The sequence below is a fragment of the Lycorma delicatula genome, chromosome 1 (genome assembly GCF_047948215.1).
Source record: "Lycorma delicatula isolate Av1 chromosome 1, ASM4794821v1, whole genome shotgun sequence".
NCBI lineage: Eukaryota > Metazoa > Arthropoda > Insecta > Hemiptera > Fulgoridae > Lycorma > Lycorma delicatula.
The window spans coordinates 188,840,894-188,858,628 of record NC_134455.1 but is presented as its reverse complement, the minus strand read 5'-3'; the positions used below and the strand labels follow the sequence as shown (position 1 = coordinate 188,858,628).

The 17,735-nt window shown below is 27.9% G+C and overlaps 1 protein-coding gene across 9 annotated transcripts in view; it reads left to right on the top strand.

The window, feature by feature from the left end:
• Dolk (Dolichol kinase) overlaps positions 1-17,735 on the top strand; it is a 77,171-nt gene that overhangs the window by 14,307 nt on the left and 45,129 nt on the right. For all 9 annotated transcript variants that reach the window (XM_075368621.1, XM_075368611.1, XM_075368589.1 and 6 more), the window contains exons 3-5: positions 3,454-3,665; positions 13,491-13,679; positions 15,874-16,083. In XM_075368621.1, the coding sequence (XP_075224736.1) occupies positions 3,454-3,665; positions 13,491-13,679; positions 15,874-16,083 (611 nt within the window). The remainder of the gene's footprint in view (positions 1-3,453; positions 3,666-13,490; positions 13,680-15,873; positions 16,084-17,735) is intronic.

Genomic DNA, 17,735 nt, shown 5'->3' with positions numbered 1-17,735 from the left:
AAATTTTGTTGACTCTCGTAGTAGAAAATATAATAATTATTATTTTAATAATAAAAAGTTTCATATGAAGATTGTTCCAGATTTTTTCTTTAATTCTTTTTCCACTGAAATTTCTCATGGGGATCCTAAAATATACCTTATAAAAAAATGTTGCCTACAAAAATGGGAATGAAACCTCTATTTTAAATTTCAAACTACCTATAAAATCTACTTAAAAATTTATTTTAACTTTTACCCTTGAGATTTTTTGTTGAAGTTGCCAGAAGGTAGTTTCATCATTTACCCTTCAAAATTTAAATAAATTCGTAGGGATTCATTTCAAATTATATTTTTGTTCACTGTATTGTTTTTTTTTTCTAAAATTCATCCTTTATAAATTACAAACCGGAATAAAAATCCACTTAGCTTTTGGAGGATTTGTTGAATTCCGTTTTGATATCAAAACGGTGTTCAACAAATCCCTCATTAATAAAAAAATATTTTGGAAGTTTCAAAATATTTTATTAAATTTTTATCCCTTCAGTTTAAGTGACTTCAAAATTCACCAAAAATACTTTCATTAATTATATATTTACTACACATACATTCAATCAAAATAATTTCTATATTAATGAGTGAAAACTGGCACAAAATTATCAGACTGCATCAGTTTTGCAGTCTGCATTAACAATTTCAGCCCTATCCTAGCTGTTTATCAACTGATTTGAAGAAATCTGGTGCCTTTTTTCACATTAAAAGGCCTAACATTTTATCTAATAAAAGATAATTCGATAAAACTAAAATTTACGGAGTTAATGATTAAGAAATTTTAATGGCAGCAATTTTTGAATTTTCAGAGGCAATATTTTGAAACCTATTTATTTTTTTAGATGTTGTTGGTAATATATGCACTAAATTAATTATTTTATATATAATAAATTTTATACACTAAATTAAAATATCAATTTGTTCTTTAGATATACATTTTTATTGGAAAACACTAAATGATAGACAAAGAAAAAAATGATCTTAGGTAGGACATTTGTAAAATGTTGGTTTATTTAATGCCTGGAATCAATCCTTTAAGTTTGGCCAACACTTTCAGGACACTACATATATATATTCACTACAAAGGCTAAAGCAACTATTCAACTATTATTGCCATTAATTTTGTTTAATAATTTTTCAGTAAACATTTTTCAAGATATGTATCCCAAAAAATTTATTTAAAAAATTGTTTGGTGGCACTCCTCCCATGTTAATTAGTTTAAGTAGATTTATGGGTAAGATCTTATAAGGGTTAAGATGTACAGAATATTTCATAAGTTATTCATTGTGCACAAAACTACAGAGTTGATAATGCAATCCCAATTTAAAAGTGTGATAGTCACAATTAATGACTTTAGGAATCGGCATGTGTGGTCATTTTGATGATTTAAATATTTCATCGGGTTTGTTACTTTACGTGGAAAACCTGGAAAAAACTCTCGGTGCTTTGAAACCTCAGTGCAATTTCATGCAACTTGCATCATTATGTTTGTTGATGAGCCAACAAAAGACTACAATTCGGTTTCCATTTAAGCCATTAGTTTATGTGTAGAACATGTAACCATAAATTATGACCAAAGTCTGAAAGGTTGTAAACATAAAAGAGATGAACAGTGTGTGAAATTTTTTTCAGACTTTTTTTTAAAATCAAGTTATATGTATGAAAAAATATTACAAGCTACTGAAATTCCATTCACATCAATATGTTCTAAATTTTATAAAACAGTTTCTAGAGAAAAAAAATGTTTGACCTGATGAGTTTTTGCCACTTGACTGCTGAACTGAAGTAGAATCATCAGACATCACATCATTAAAACAAAAATTTTTTTATTGAAAGTTATTAATTTTTGAATTGTCATTATTGATGAAACATGGATTGAGCTGGAATCAGATTTGAAATCACAAACAACTAGATCAGTTGACTGAGAAACCATCATGTTAGAATTCCATGTCAAACAAGTATAATAGCATTGCATTGTCATATCGACATACAGAAAAATATACAAAGCCTTTTAGACTTGCTGAGAGGGACTGCCCATTTTGCAGCTATATGGTCCAAACACTTCATCTACTTCACTTTGACTTTTGTCTTAAGTTAAAAGACCCTGTTCATAGGCTGCAGCTTTCCTACATGAGACAGTTTTGTGATGTGCATCTATCTAATGGCTCACTAGAACAAAAATTTTCTGAAACATTGAAAAGCAGAATAGCTCTACATAGAAAAAGTTTTAAAAGGATTTAGACTAAAATGTATGTAAAAAATTGTGTGCATTATTTGTAAAATGCACTTTGTGTATTAATACTGTAATTTTTGTTGAAATTGATTTGGCTGTTCATGTGTGATCCATGGATAAGTTAAAAAGATGCAAATCAAGTTAATGGGAAAATAGAATGGGTACAAATCATGATAACAAGTATTCAGTACAGTAAAAGTAAAAATGTAAATAATTTGGAGCTATTGGCCACTTTTTTGTATAAATGTTAGTTTTATCCACTTGTTTAGATTCTGGAGTTTAAAATAACCACTTTGCCAGCATTCAACATAATATAAATATTTAACAAGATAATGTAGGTAATAATTTATGTTTATGTAGGTAATAATTTATTTATGTGGGAAACTCCATTATTGAGTAAACACTATGATTTAAACCGACAATTTTTCATGTTTTAATCAATGAAACATGGAACCTATCACTGTTGCTAATCTATTTGTGAGATGTGTGGCTGGTTATTGTTTGCAGTTGAAAGACACACCACTATGTGATTCCATTGATCATTGTGTTTTATTTTATAATAATTTTATATGTGAGGGATTGATGCTGAAAACTGGGAGAGAAAGAAAATGCTCAATCATCACTGATGAATTTTTTATAATGTTGAACAAATCGTGCATAATTTGTGCTTTTAACTTTCAGTTGAATTTCTACAAATTTGATAATTTTTTAAGGTCAACTTAAAACACTAGGATGTATATGAAGAATTTTGACAAGCATGACAATACTTATTTCACAGTTTGTTTGAATTTCAGTTCAGACTCCCTTCAACCCAGACTAGCACTGATTATCCACCTTTTATTCTCAAAATCAAAACCAAGATGCAACTCAACATAATATCAAAATAGATTTGCTGTTTTCATCAATTTACCAAGATTAAGGTCTGGTTGGTTAGTTGAAACCAGTGGTTATTCTGGATATGATTAAAGACTGACTGGGTATCTTTGTGGTGGAGTTCTTCATTGAGGATCTCAAAAACTTATGTTACAATATTATAACTATCTGAATGTCGATAGCAGTTAACTGGCAATATGTTAGTGACTGATGTGTGTAATAAAACTTTAATTAATCCTTTTTATCACCCAGTTGAAACTAATCTTTTGTATTGCTTTTGTTTATAATAAAATTATAGTACATTTATTTTAATTTTCAGGTTTAATATTTAATCTGATATTTGGAGTATTAAGCAGTCTCGGTTATCAGTTGGCACTTTTGGCTGTATTGAAATTGTGCCCTCATAGTTTCACCTTTGGTGAAGCTTCAGTTGTTACTCAAAGTGGAATATTATTTTTATCTTCTACTATTGCTAACTTTGGTTTTGAAACGAATACGTCACGTATGCAAATAGCAACTCTTATATTACAGGTGATGTACTTAACATATCAATGTTTAGATAAAAGAAACTAAATATTAATAAAGAAAAAAATTTCTTTCTCATTAAAAATAAATGTTTGGTTAGGAGCAAGTATTTCTTAGTTGAATTAAATGACTTAATGATAATCTACGTAGTTTTGGATACTTACATTTATATCTAAATTAATGGGTATCTACCAAAGCAGTAAAAAATTTAAGGAACTTTACCTTAAATGATAAATTTTTATTTTATATTGAAGAATGCATGTTTTTAGAAGTACCTTAGTCATCATTTTTTAATGAAAAATATTATAAAATTACATGATGAGTCAACTAGATTAAAAAAGTCCTAGTTTTTTTTTAATCAAATATTCACATATAAATAGAGCATAAAAAGTTGGAAAAATATTATAGTATTCTAAATGTTAATTTGTGTGACCACCATGATATCTATTATCCCTTCTCTGTCAGTTTAAACAAATACATTCCTTTAATTTGTTTGTGGAATCATTAGTATATGTTTATATGTTGTTTTTTTATCTAATTGTTTTAATTCATTAATTTTTTTTTAACATGAAATATTACAAAAGACACTTTGTTCAAATATTGCGCCAATATAAGACAAAATTGAATAGCAGCTCTCCATTTTTTAATCAGTGGCACTTAAAGAATAAAAAGATGTATATTCATGCATATAGTTCAAAAAATATCTGACAGATATGACAACTAATTCATTTATTTATATGACAGACTAACACTATTACACCCATATTACTGGGTGATCAGTGGTACTGATTAAAGAAAATACATTTTTATAGATTGTCCAAGTTTCCTGTTCTGTTTGTTTAGAAGTGGAACTAAGAACAGCAGTTAAATTTCATCTGAAGTCAAATAAAAAGATATTACATTTTTTTAATAACTAATTATAGAATAATTATAGAAAAACTATAAATGACATAAACCAAACTGTTCAAAAAAGGCAAGAGTTGGTAGAGAATGATGGATGAACAAGGTGCTCCCTTTGACTTCCTAAAAACAAAAATAGGCAACATTGGTTCAAATCTTTTGACCATTTTATTTTGTGGGTTTTCTTTTTAGTGTTCTCGGTGTAGGAACTTCATTTTTAAAGTGGTAATTTCAAAGAGACCATCATCAGTACCGTAGAAAGATGCTGCAATAAAGTGGCAAATTTAATGTGGGAAATCTTCCCTATTCCTCTAAATATCATTTTTATGGCCCTTTGATTTTTCCTGTATTGTGGCAGGTGTAATTATTTTAAATGGCAATGTCTGTTTTTATAACATTTTTGGATAGCAGATATCATTTTTATTCTTGGCAATATTTTTCAAAATCTAGCCCTTAATCTGTTACAACCAATTGAAAAAACTCCTTAACCCAACATTTTGGGAAAATTTTTACATAAACCTTTCTTTATTGAAGTTTTATATAAAATGCAACATTTTAGGACACCTTTACTCTTATGTATTTATTTCTAGCTTCAGTTCTACAGGTGCTACAGTTGATTAAAGATGACTATAATTCATTACTTTCTGGATGTGGAGGAAGAAATTTTATCTTATTGCTATTTAAACTATAATGAAAATATAATAAACTATGAATTGAAACTACAGAAAATGCAAAATTATTTTTATGCACATGTTCAGTTGGTCTCATTAGAAGTGGTGTTTTGACATTAAATCAGTACTGACATACAGAAGGCAGTGTGTGGTTTAAACAAAAATAATCAGGTGGTTTTTTACTGCAGTAGGTCTGAGCTACAATAGATTATCTGTTTACCATTTGAACTATTTAATTTTTTTATTTAAAAAACAAACTTAAAAAAGAAGTTAAGACTTCTTTAAAAAAAATTAAAACCAATTTGATAATAACAGAAGGTTGGAAAACTAAGTAAAGAAGAAGGACAAGAAGTGTGTAAGTAGTTGAACAGTATAATTTAATTATTAAAAAATGAAAAAGTAGTTTTTGAATTTTGCTCTAAGCATAAAAACATCTTTTTTTTTAATTATTAGTGAAGAAGATACATGTGAATGAGACCAGCTGATACATGAAGATATAAGATAGATTATATAATGATTAGAAAATTAAAAAATGATTAAAAAAAAGATTTTAGAAATTGCAAAATCAAATTATTAATTGCAAAACAGCTAGCAGCAAACCTTGGCTCTTAGAACAGTTGAATATTAACAAAATATATGTGGGTTAACATTTAAGAAATAAAAGAAAAAATGAGAATAGAAATTTGATATGGCCAGATTAAAAGATGTGAAGACTAGTTGATAAAGAGAGGCTAAAACAGATAAATTTAAAATTTTAACAAATCAATGGTACAAATCTAGAAATTAAAAAAAGAAGAATCAGTTAAGAACAAACGGATAAAGATAAAATATTAAATAATTAAAACATTAGAAAAGACTAAGGTAGAAAAATATAGTAAATAAAAAGCACTGATAACAAGAAGTATATTGAAACTGTTGGATGAACACAAACTATGAAAGACAAAAGTTATCTGGATAAGAGCTAGATGAGAAAGAAGTTTATGATAATTTCAGAGATCATATTAAATGTAATCATAAAATGTAATATTAATATATTCATATTAATATAATTTGAATTTGATAGAGAGCTCTGAAAGATTGTACAAGAATAAAGCTGTAGGAATGAATGATATTACCATTTGAATTATTCTACTGTCTGGGAGGAGTACTGAATAAAATTTTTGCTCTACCAAAGAAATAGTACAGTTTACAAGAACTTTAATCAGCATGATCAGTTTAAAGTTTAATACCTCAAAAGTACTCGCTACAATACTTTGGAGAAATGTTGAATGAATGGTAGAAGATATCTTTAATGAAGATCAACTCCGTTTCAGAAGGAGTATAGTTACTTATGCCCTCATATTAATTTTAGAAGGCAAGTTTAAGAAAAATGTAACTATGTACATGGCATTTGTAGATACGTAGAAAATATTTTTAATATAGAATAAAATAAAATATTTTAAGCTTCAAGAAAATTCTTTATAATCTGAGCAAGAATCAAGTAACAATTGTAACAACAGAAGATAAAGAAGAATTTGCTCTAATTTAGAAAAAATTTAATCTGACTGTTGCTTTTCATCTTGAATGTGGAAGAAGCAACATAGGAATTGAAGAAAACATTTGAGAATGGAGTTAACAGAAACTGTTATCAGGCTTTAGAGCAAAAGATTTGCTCTAAAGCAAACTTTTATTATTGTCTGTGAAATTTGATTGTTTTTCATCATCAGGGGATGAAATCCTGATAATGAAGTCATGATAAAAAGTAGAGGAAATTATATTTATAGATCAATTCTTTACGAAAGGAAAGTATTCTTTCTGGTCCTTTAAAAAAAGGGGAACCACATATAAAAATATTTCTCTGCATAACAAATACATGAGAACATAAAAATATTCAGGGGTATGACCAAATCTTCCCATTGGTTTGAAAACTAAACATTTTTGTCAACATGGTCTCAAAAAAAATCTCTTTTGGACTTTCAGTACTATTGGTAAAATAATGATAAACTATGGCTCAGGAAAACCTAATGTTTTAGAAAATTTGTCCATAACAAATTTGGCATAAAATGGTACCACCTGATCCAATTTCTTTTTTATAAATATTATGAATGAAATTAATACAGCTCACCTTATAGACATTGAAAATATAACTCCTACAGGTTTTTATTTATCATTGCTGTTGGTATAAAATCTTTAATATAGTTAGTATATTTTACTATTTTGTGCCACAAAACTTTATTAAACCAATTTTTTTCTTAGTTTTAATTTAGTTAACCTAGATTTTCTTAAAAATTACTTTAACATTTTTTTTTTTTATCTCCCAGCACATGAACCAAGTATATAATAGTTGCATAACAAACATCTGCTTAATAAAAAAATTAGAAATTTTATAATTGGAAATGCGTATATTGTTATAAAAACTAGGGAATTAATAAAATATTATATAGTTACATATGTTTATTTATATCATTTAAACAAAGCTTGGTAACTAAGTGGCCGTTGCCTGTAATCATAAATAAATAAATGTATTTTGCCTGTAATATTTTATTTGAACAAAACATATCTTTCCTTGTGGCATTAATCTCTTACTCAAAGAAACTTGTAATTAGTAATATAAAAGTAACTATTTTGTAAAAGTTAGCAAAAAAATATAATACCTGAATAATCTTACTCTTTTTGTAATGTATACAGTTACTATATTTTTAGTTACTTATTTTACTTCCTTGGTGAACTGTTTTTTTGTTTCTAAGGTAGTTGTTTATACAGTATCTTTCATTGTTTTATTTTCAGAAGTAGCCTTGGTATTTTGCGGTCAAAGTTTTATAAATTTTTTGTGCATATTTAACCAGTGTTGGTTGTATTGCATTTACTTGATAGTATTAAATTTCATTATGTATGTTATTAATAATTTTAAAAACTGAAAAGACAAGAACTGCAGTATTAAGTTTTTGTTTTCTATATTGAAAATAAAATAATATTGGTAAAATTTAGATAATAATATTGTTACATTTAGATAACAAATATGGCATAAAATGGTACCACCTGATCCAATTTCTTTCTTATAAATATTATGAATGAAATTAATACAGCTTACCTCATGACATTGAAAATATAACTCCTACAGGTTTTATATTTCCACTTCAAGTGGAAATATATGAACTAAAAGTTGCAGAATTTGATTTGGTTTTAATTCTACATGTTTCTAGTTTAAACATATTTATCACCATATAAAAAAAAAGGATTATTTCTTTTGATTGACTTATTTGGTTATTGTGAAAAAGTTATTGTTTTCTTTATTTTATAATCTTAAGTTTCTTTTTAAAAAATCAAGAGAAAAAGAATAATGCAAAATATATTTTTATACATAATGGATGTTGTTAGTTGTAATAATAAGAAAGTAAAAAATCAAAATAAATAATTGATAAGAAATAAGTTAAGTAAATTTTTATGGCTATATAAAAAAAATTGCCATATTAATCTTGAACTTTTGTTTTCATAAAGTTGAAATTTTGCCGTTGCATTCTGTTTACACTTATATTTTTAAATCGTTAATTGCTAAAGGTTAAAATAGGAATTGATGAACTCTGGCCATGATTTGATTCTTCTACTTCCTTAACAGTCTGAAAGCAGAAATTATGTATTTGATAAATTTCATATATTTTTCTGCACTGCAGAATTTATTAAATGATAAAAGAGTTTTGTAATACTTGAAATTTCTTAAATGAGAGTATCAGAAGGAAGAAAGATGTTTAATTTTTACCAGAATCTTAATAGCCTAAATGTGGATGAAAAGTGCCAGGAAAATGTTATGAAATGCTTTTTAAATTTATTATATGTTAATCCTTATAGCTGCATGAAGGTGATTGCTGAAGAAATAAGAAAGTAATAAAGTCCAAGTAACAGAAAATTCTGAGAATCATATACTCTGGAAAATAAGAAGAAATAGACTCAGAAATGAATTGTGAAGGGAGTAGTGGGTGAATTTGAATAGACTGCATGTAGAAAGTCGGAAAAAGAAGTGATATTTGGAGAGGATAAGTGAAGATATTGGTTGGCCCAACTTGAGGAGCTGAGAAGTGGAAATATATGAACTAAAAGTTGCAAAATTTGATCTGTGTTTTAATTCTACATGTTTCTAGTTTAAACATATTTATCACCATGTAAAAAAAAAAAAGAATTAAAAGATAATTATTTCTTTTGATTGACTTATTTGGTTATTTGTGAAAAAGCAGTGTAAAATTTGATTGACATAAAAAATTCAAACTTTCTAAAAAAATACTATATTTATTTTTACTGCATTTTTAAAGTTAGTTATGTTATTATTTTAAATACTAAATGTAATTTAATCTAAGCTGTTTATTCTATGAAGATTTATAAAAATTTTATCAGATATTTTTCCATTTAGAGTACAACATACCAAAGAATAAAAAAACTGTTAAGATGATGTTTTTATTGAACACGTACAAAAAATGTAAGAGTTACTATTTTAACAAATAAAATTGGCCGCAATATTGTAAAAATAGAGTTAATTGAAAAATGTCAATTTTTCATTGGCAATTTGAGTCCTTGGCACAAGGACTCAAATGAAGATAGAAGTTTGAGATGCAGATCTCATACTTCTATCATCACTTTTTACTTGCTGTCAAAGAATTCATTTTGCCTGTATCTGCAAGAACTGTAACTAAGAAAAATGCAATAAATAAATGTGTAACCTATAACACTGAAGACTTTCATTTATTATTGGCCCCACATTGCTGTATGTTGAAAAGCTCAGCTTAGTAAGCTCCCAAGTTTTATATGCATGTATGTTTGCATCTTCTATTACCACTAACAATTTTTTCAGAAAAGGTAAAAATCAACCTTTTCTCTGTGATAAAAAGATGATTCCAAAAATATAATTTATAACTCTATCTTTTAGTACAAAAGGATAGGTGTGAAATTTTTGCTTAAAAATTCTACATTAAATGAATTTCAGAACAGTTACACCATTATAATAAAAAGCTATAGTACGATCTAATATATAATCTATTTCATGATCATCTAAGTGAGAATCAAAGAGCAAGGTTTATCACAAGCTGGTTGTGCTGCAATTTCACTAATCAGTGTAAATTAAACAGGCGTATTTTTGTGTCTACATTTTGCTATTGTATCATGCAATAGCTTTGTTTACAAAATGTCCTGTAAAACAACATAAGAATTATAATATTCCAAAAACTGTTCCTGATAGCAGACAAGATGAGTAAGAATGATTTCAATTAGCCTGACCACTGACCAGGACATAAAATTACATGATTTAGGCCTGGTCCAACAATGGACCAGGGAGAGTTAAGAAAAATGTGAGTGGAGAGAAATTTGTGGAAGAGTTTTGTAAAACAGTAAATTATGTTGATGAGGCATATAAAATTGTTTAACTTTGTGATGAAGGGATATGGTTGGTTGATAAAACTGTAGAGGAAAACAAAGAATGGAATGTGTAAAACAGATGACTGAGGATGGTGTGGATGAAGTAAATATGATAAATTTAGAGCATATGCACGGAACAGAAAAAAATTGTGAATAGTATCAAACAAGTCAAATTACTGATGATAAAAAAGAAATAATGTAAACAGGCAAATGCACTTTTTGGGATGAACAGAAAACTTATAAACTTGCAGATTTGTTGTTAAGATAAGAAATGATTGTGTACTATTTCTGTTAGAATTCTGAATTAATGTGGCCTTAATTTTTTTACTGGTTAGCATAATGTAATGTTATGTATAAATAGTGTGACATATGAGTAGGCACATGTACTGTGTGATTCATACATTAATGCAGTACTTCATAAATTATAGTAGAATATTTATGTAAATTTTTTATACTGCGTCATGAAAGTTTAAATTTATGGAACTTTTTTATGTATTTTAAATTTTGTATTATCAATGTATAGTATATTATACCAGTTTTAACTTAGCTAACATTATTATAATTCCATTATCATTGATATTTATGTATTTTATATGAATGATCCAGAAAGGGAAGAATGTAAAATAATAAATACTTACTAGTCTTCATTTTTTTTTTTTACACTGTCACTACTTAAACTCAAACACTTATATCTATCACTGTGTTGTTTTTCAGAACAGAGAAAGCTTGTGTGTAGATAGTTACAAGAGTTGTACAGGAAGTTCTCAGCCTGACAGAGAGATGGCACCACTATGATCAAGTGGCTGTGATATTTATCAAATATAATTCTTGAGATAGTGTTCTGCAAAGTTTCAGTTGCACGCGTTTAAGTGCTTGTTTACGGCAATCAAGTAAAGCAAAAAGGTTTTGATAAAGTTTGAACCGGATAAATTTGAAGTTCAAGCTGTTGTAAAGTACTTTATTTTAAAAAGTTTTACTTTAACAAAAAATCATGTTTTGCCTATGAAAATGCTTTCCACTCAATGGGTACCATATTTGTTAACAGTCGACTAAAAGAACATTCAACTCAGTACTTCTCAAAAGTGTTTAGACTTATTTAAACTTGATTCCGCTGAGTTTTTTCAATATTTTATAACACTAGATGAAACATGAATTCATCATTATATGGCAGAGACCAACATTAGATAAGGGCAGGTGAAAGTGCACGAAAGAAAGCAAAAATAGTTCCATCTGTAGGAAATGTCATAACTACGGTTGTTTGTGATTCTCGTGGTTTGTTACTTATAGACTACCTGGAAAAGGCAGGACTTTCACCAGGGAGTATTATGCTTCACTACTGGATCAATTGAAGGGTGCTATTTAAATTAAACGTCCACATTTATTAAAAAAAAGTGTTTTTTCACCACAGTAATGTGCTTATACACTTGTTTGGGTTGTTACTGCTAAACTCTATGACCTGCATTTCGAAGTCCTTCCACATATGCCTTACTTGCCAGATTTGGCTTCCAGTGATTACTTCCTTTTCCCAAATCTGGGAAAAAAATGACTCACATGAAGATTCACTTCAAATGATGAGATCAAATTTGAGGCAACTGCTGAGTTGGACAAATCATATTATACTGTGGGTTTTTAAAAGTTGTAAAGTCATTGGTATAAATGTGTAGAATTGCAGGGTACTACATTGAAAAATAGAAATAAAAAATTTCTGAAAAATTTTGTGTTTCTTTAAATCAAGATGTTTTCTTAGATAAATGTTTGCATGACATATTTTGTATGTAGGTAACTTATGAACTAGAGTTATTTGTATAACCTCTATGGTTGCTCATCCATAAAAAAACTAAGTGAATTTTTTAATTTATTTTTTTTTTAATTTACTTATTCACTTTCCAAATGGCCCTCATATTTCTTATAATCCATTTGAAAGAAAACATTGTATTTTATACCACACCAAAAAACCCTTGTTCTTTTATGTACTTGAAAAATAATTTTTGTACAATCTGCTGTCAAAGCAGAAGAATGTTGAATCTGTATTATTTTAAAAAAGCAATTAATTAAGTATTTATTCCTCTTATAACTACCACAATTTCCACAAATTTAAATAAATTGATCTTAAAATAATGCTGAAATTAACTAAATTTTGTGTTGATAAAACAATTTTTCCATCTACAGATGGAAAAATTGTGATGTGATGAAAAAAAACAATTTTTCCATCTACAGATGGAAAAATTGTTTTATCACTTGAAAGACAAGGTTTTTCTTTTCTGAAAACTAATATAAGTTTTCTATTTTATCATTATAGAAATATAACTTTATTAGTTTTGTCAATCACTTAGTGTATAAATCATCTCTTCCAAATAGGATATTATCTAAAAATGATTTTACTTTTGGAAGCAATGAAAATCACTGGGAGATAGATCAGAACTACGTGAGCATTTAGATATTTCATAGGCAAATTTTTTTAAGCAGTCCTTGTTATTTTTGCCGCGTTATTGTTATGAACAAAAATTTTTGATTAAACAAAACAACACCACTTTGGGTAAAATGTATAAAATATTTTGTGAACTTTGGTTGTGACTTTTCCATTTTTTGTTTTTGTACAAAATTAAGATGTTTTTTTTAAATGAATGCTAGTATGGCATGGAGGTGATTTAGTTTGGCATGTAGATGGCATGATTTATGTACAAAAGTTATATGTTAATCTCTATGGCCGCTCACCCATAAAAAAAAATAAATGAACTTTGAATCTTTTTTTTTTTAATTATTCAGTATTTTACCCCTACTTTATTTCACCACTTTCTATGTATAATAATTGTGTTAATAGTTAATTAATTGTAGTATGTTTTTTAGCAGAATTTAATGTAACATAACACTACGTTTTCAGATTGGCTTATTGGGTATATGCTTCATTTGTACAGCTTGCTTTTTATTTCCAAAGTTAAGAAAACCAAATGAATTCTATTTAACAGTGACAGGTGTTCTTTTATTATTTATCATTCTACTGTTGCATTTAATTTTGGGTTTTAGTCCTGTTTTATGGATAATAAATTTACTAACAGCAGATTTATTCACTGTAAGTATTTTTTAATATAACTGAATGCACTTACAATATTTTAGTTAAGTAGTATGAGAGCTATTCAAAAATAGCTTCTGTTAGGATTTGAAAATAAGCTGGGTGCAGTAGCAAGATGTGCAGTAGTCACAGTCATCTGTTATCTCATTTCACTCCCATCCTCTATAAAAAATTGTGTTGTATCAAATCTGCCATTGTCAGCTCCTGTCACTTTTGACTGTTACATTGTGGCTGATGAACTCATTCAATAAAATCAGTATCTATTTTAAATGTTATTTGATGTTTTCCAAACTTCCAAATAAATTTCCACAGACTCTTAGAATGACTCTTTATAGGATCATAACAGACAGGCTGGTTTCTGTAAGTTCTATAAGTACCTGGATGCTACAATGACTGACTGATGTGTCTAAAAGTGCAGTCATGCTCTTGACACTCCTCGGATACTAAATTAAAGAAGTGGATGAATATCTCCACAGAATTATTACTAGAGATGAGAACATAGGTCAAGTTTGTGAATGTACAGTCTAGTCATTGCATACTTTTTCACATAAAATAAGAAAAAATTTACCAGATATGCTCGACTGAAAATTAATGGCTACAGTGTTTTGGGGATTACAAGTAAATTATAGTGATATAATTCATGAAACCACAATAACATCAGAAGTTTATCGAGAAAATAGTAGAAATTTGAAATTAAGTCTTAAAAGATTAGCACAGGATGATTACAAAAGGTGTTGTTCTTCAGAACAATGCTTTTCTCCATTTTACTGGTCACACTTATTGTCTTCAGCAGTTCAAGTTAGAGAGTTTTGACTATCACTCTTGTAGCTTGAGTTTTCCACTGACTACATTTTTCTCACCAAGTAAGATGGAAAATATAAATGAGGAAGTATGTCTCTGCAAATGTTTAAATTTTTTATATAAAACAGTGTATACAAAGTCAACAACAAATCTTTAAAGAAAACAAATTGAACTTATCTCATGCAGGAGAACCTGTTATGTGCCTGTTATTTTATGCACATCTAAATTGATCTACTTATAAGTATAGTATAATCAGATATCTCCATGTTCCTCGCCACTAGTGTGGCAGAAATAAAAAAAATCAAGTTGGCACATATCCAGCCGTAGTATCACTCAAGCACTGTTTATATTGTTCAAATGTACTGTGCATTTCATTTGTCGGTTCAGCACCCTACTCAGTCTACACTGCCTCCTCCATTATGTGTCTAAGAGTCTGGCTATCTAATTCTTAAAATCAAGGAGAAGCTTGCAGATCAGATTAATAACTGGTTGAATAGTCTCTCAGCAGAGTTCTTTGACAAGGGATTGCAAAATTTGGTACTATGTTAATTGCCTGAATGGGGGTGACTGAATTGAAAAGCAGTGTAAGTAAATTGTCTATTTACAGTCAAACCTTTGTAACTTTCTTCATGTTCCTGAAATTTTAATTTAATAAGGTTTACAATACATCAATAACATGGTATTACTATGCCTAATTTTTTATGTGACAAGATTTATACAGAATGATAGATGTGAATTTTTTTATATATTAAAATGACTATTATTATTCCTGTGCTTTGTTATTGAGTAGTTGGTAGAATACTTAAATGTAAAAAAAGAGCACATGAAAATATGGTAACTTGTAAAAAACAAAGTCTTTTAAGATGTATTTATTGATAACCCTGTAAGATGTATTTATAGATAACTCTGTAATGATAGATAGCCATGAAATGAAACAACTAGTTGAACTGCTACATATCCTTACTAGTTCATCAAAAACTTTCTTACATTCTTGGTGTTTAGATTGAATAAAATATTAGAGTATAGCTTTAAAATATTTTAGTAGTGTTTTTATTATTTTTCAGTTAAAGAGATTTTTACATTATGAATAAAAGATACTGATTTTTCAAGTTATGACATTTGAGTTATCCAGGTTTGATTGAAATAATTTTTTTTTTTTTAATTATTAAATTTTAACTTGATTTTGAAATAGTTCTCATTTAAAACTGTGTATTTATTAGTTTCATATTTTACAATATATAAGTAGAATATTTTTACTACATTATCACTGAAAATAATTAATTTAATTTAACAACATTGAATGCTTATACTTTATATTTTATTACTAAATTAGAAATATTTCTTAGGGTAAAATACAGCACTATATTTTAACATTGCAATAATTTATTTATAGGTTCATTTACTTATTTACTGGGTAGTCTGCAGTGTGATTGCTATAATTTCTGTTATCATTCAAGTTTATGGCTGTAAAAAGGCCTCAACTGTTGTAAGAAAGATTTTTCATATATTAGCAGTTGCTGTTTTTGTTCCTGGACTAATATTCAGACCATGTTTGCTGTATCTTGCTAGTGGAATTTGTTTTGCTCTTTTCGTTGCTCTGGAGGTAAGTTTAAGTATGAAGCTAACTTAAAATTAAAACTTTCACATTTTATGATCCGTTTGGTAATCTTTAATTAAATTGTTAAGAAAAAGGAAGTACCTCTTGGCTATTAAAAATAATTAGAAAATTGAGCCAGGAGAGCAGTTAACATAATTCTAATAACATCCATCTTAGAAAGGATGAGGCTTTCCTTCTTCTTTGTATAGATAGGAAGTTTTCCTTTAACTTTTGTATAAGGAAAAAAACATTAAGTAGTAAACATGAGTAGTAGTAGTAGTAGTGAGTAGACATGAGGTAGTTTAATCCCACCCTAAATAGATGTATGTATTTTTAAGGTGCAGGTAGTTTGTTAAATTGCCAAAGAACACCATTTAGTTGTTATAAAACAAAGTTAAGATGAATAACATAAGTTTTGGTGTTGCTTTTAATCTCCCCTCATGTTACAGACACTAAGCTCACACTTATCATAGGTTATATTCCATTGGATGTGAGTTGATTTCAAATAGCAAGTTTGCTATTTGTGTGTGTTTTAAAACATCCATTTATTTTAAAGCATCAAGCATTTTTTTAAAACTATCCTTTTTAAGAACTTGTATGACCAAGAGTAACGTCAATCACAAAATAAGAAATACTGAAAATTTCATTTGACCCTTTGAAAGGATTCTGTTAAGTGAAACATTGAATTTTTTCAACAGTTATTGTGCAGCATATTGTTTAAAGATTTAATTAATCTAAGAATTTTAAATATTTTGATCTAAATGCTGAACAACTTCTACACAAGTGGTGTAGACTAATGTTTAATCCACAATCTTTAATTACCTGATTTTCGATAACAATGGAATGAAAATCAGAATTTCATTTCTGGAGAGGTATATTATTCAGATAAATCATTGGACCAAATGTTTTTTGGAACAATGATCATATGGAAACTACTTCTGATAACTATATGAATCTGGTTAATACTTTGTTTGCAATTGACTAAAAGTTTCCTGTAAACAAATTTTGATAATTTCATTTAGGTAAAAGGACTGTATGTCATTTTTTGTGTGACTTTTATTGTTTACTTTAAATTACAAGCATTTGTAAATTAACTATATGGGGCTAGTAGTAGAATGAAGATAAAGATTCAAGAAGTGATTTAACTTTTTAATATAAGTCCTTAACATACATTTCTATTAGTAGCCATATTGGATGCTTAGTTTATTGTTGGCTGTCGAAAAGGTTTTGGTATGATCAAAAAAATCATATGGTCAAAAATATTGAAAAATTTTTAGTATGGTTGGTGATTTTTTAACTTGTGAAAAAATGAAACAAAGAATTTGTATCAAATTTTGTTTTAAGTATGGAATAAAGTGTAGCATCACATTGGAAATGTTGAATGTTGCTTTTGGCTTTTTTTCTAAAGAATAAAATAAGCATTTACAAGTGGTTCAAATGTTTCCAAGAGGATCATGAAGACATTGAAGATGATACACCCTGGACATCCCAGCATATCAACAACCAATGATGTCAAAAAAAGTGAACAAAACAGTTATAGACAAATCATTATCAGGAGTCATTAAGGATTACAATCTGGAAATTCTATTTTGTTTGCATGAAACAATCTGAAGAAAACAGCCAGATTTTTAGTGAAACAATCCATGGCAATTGCACAA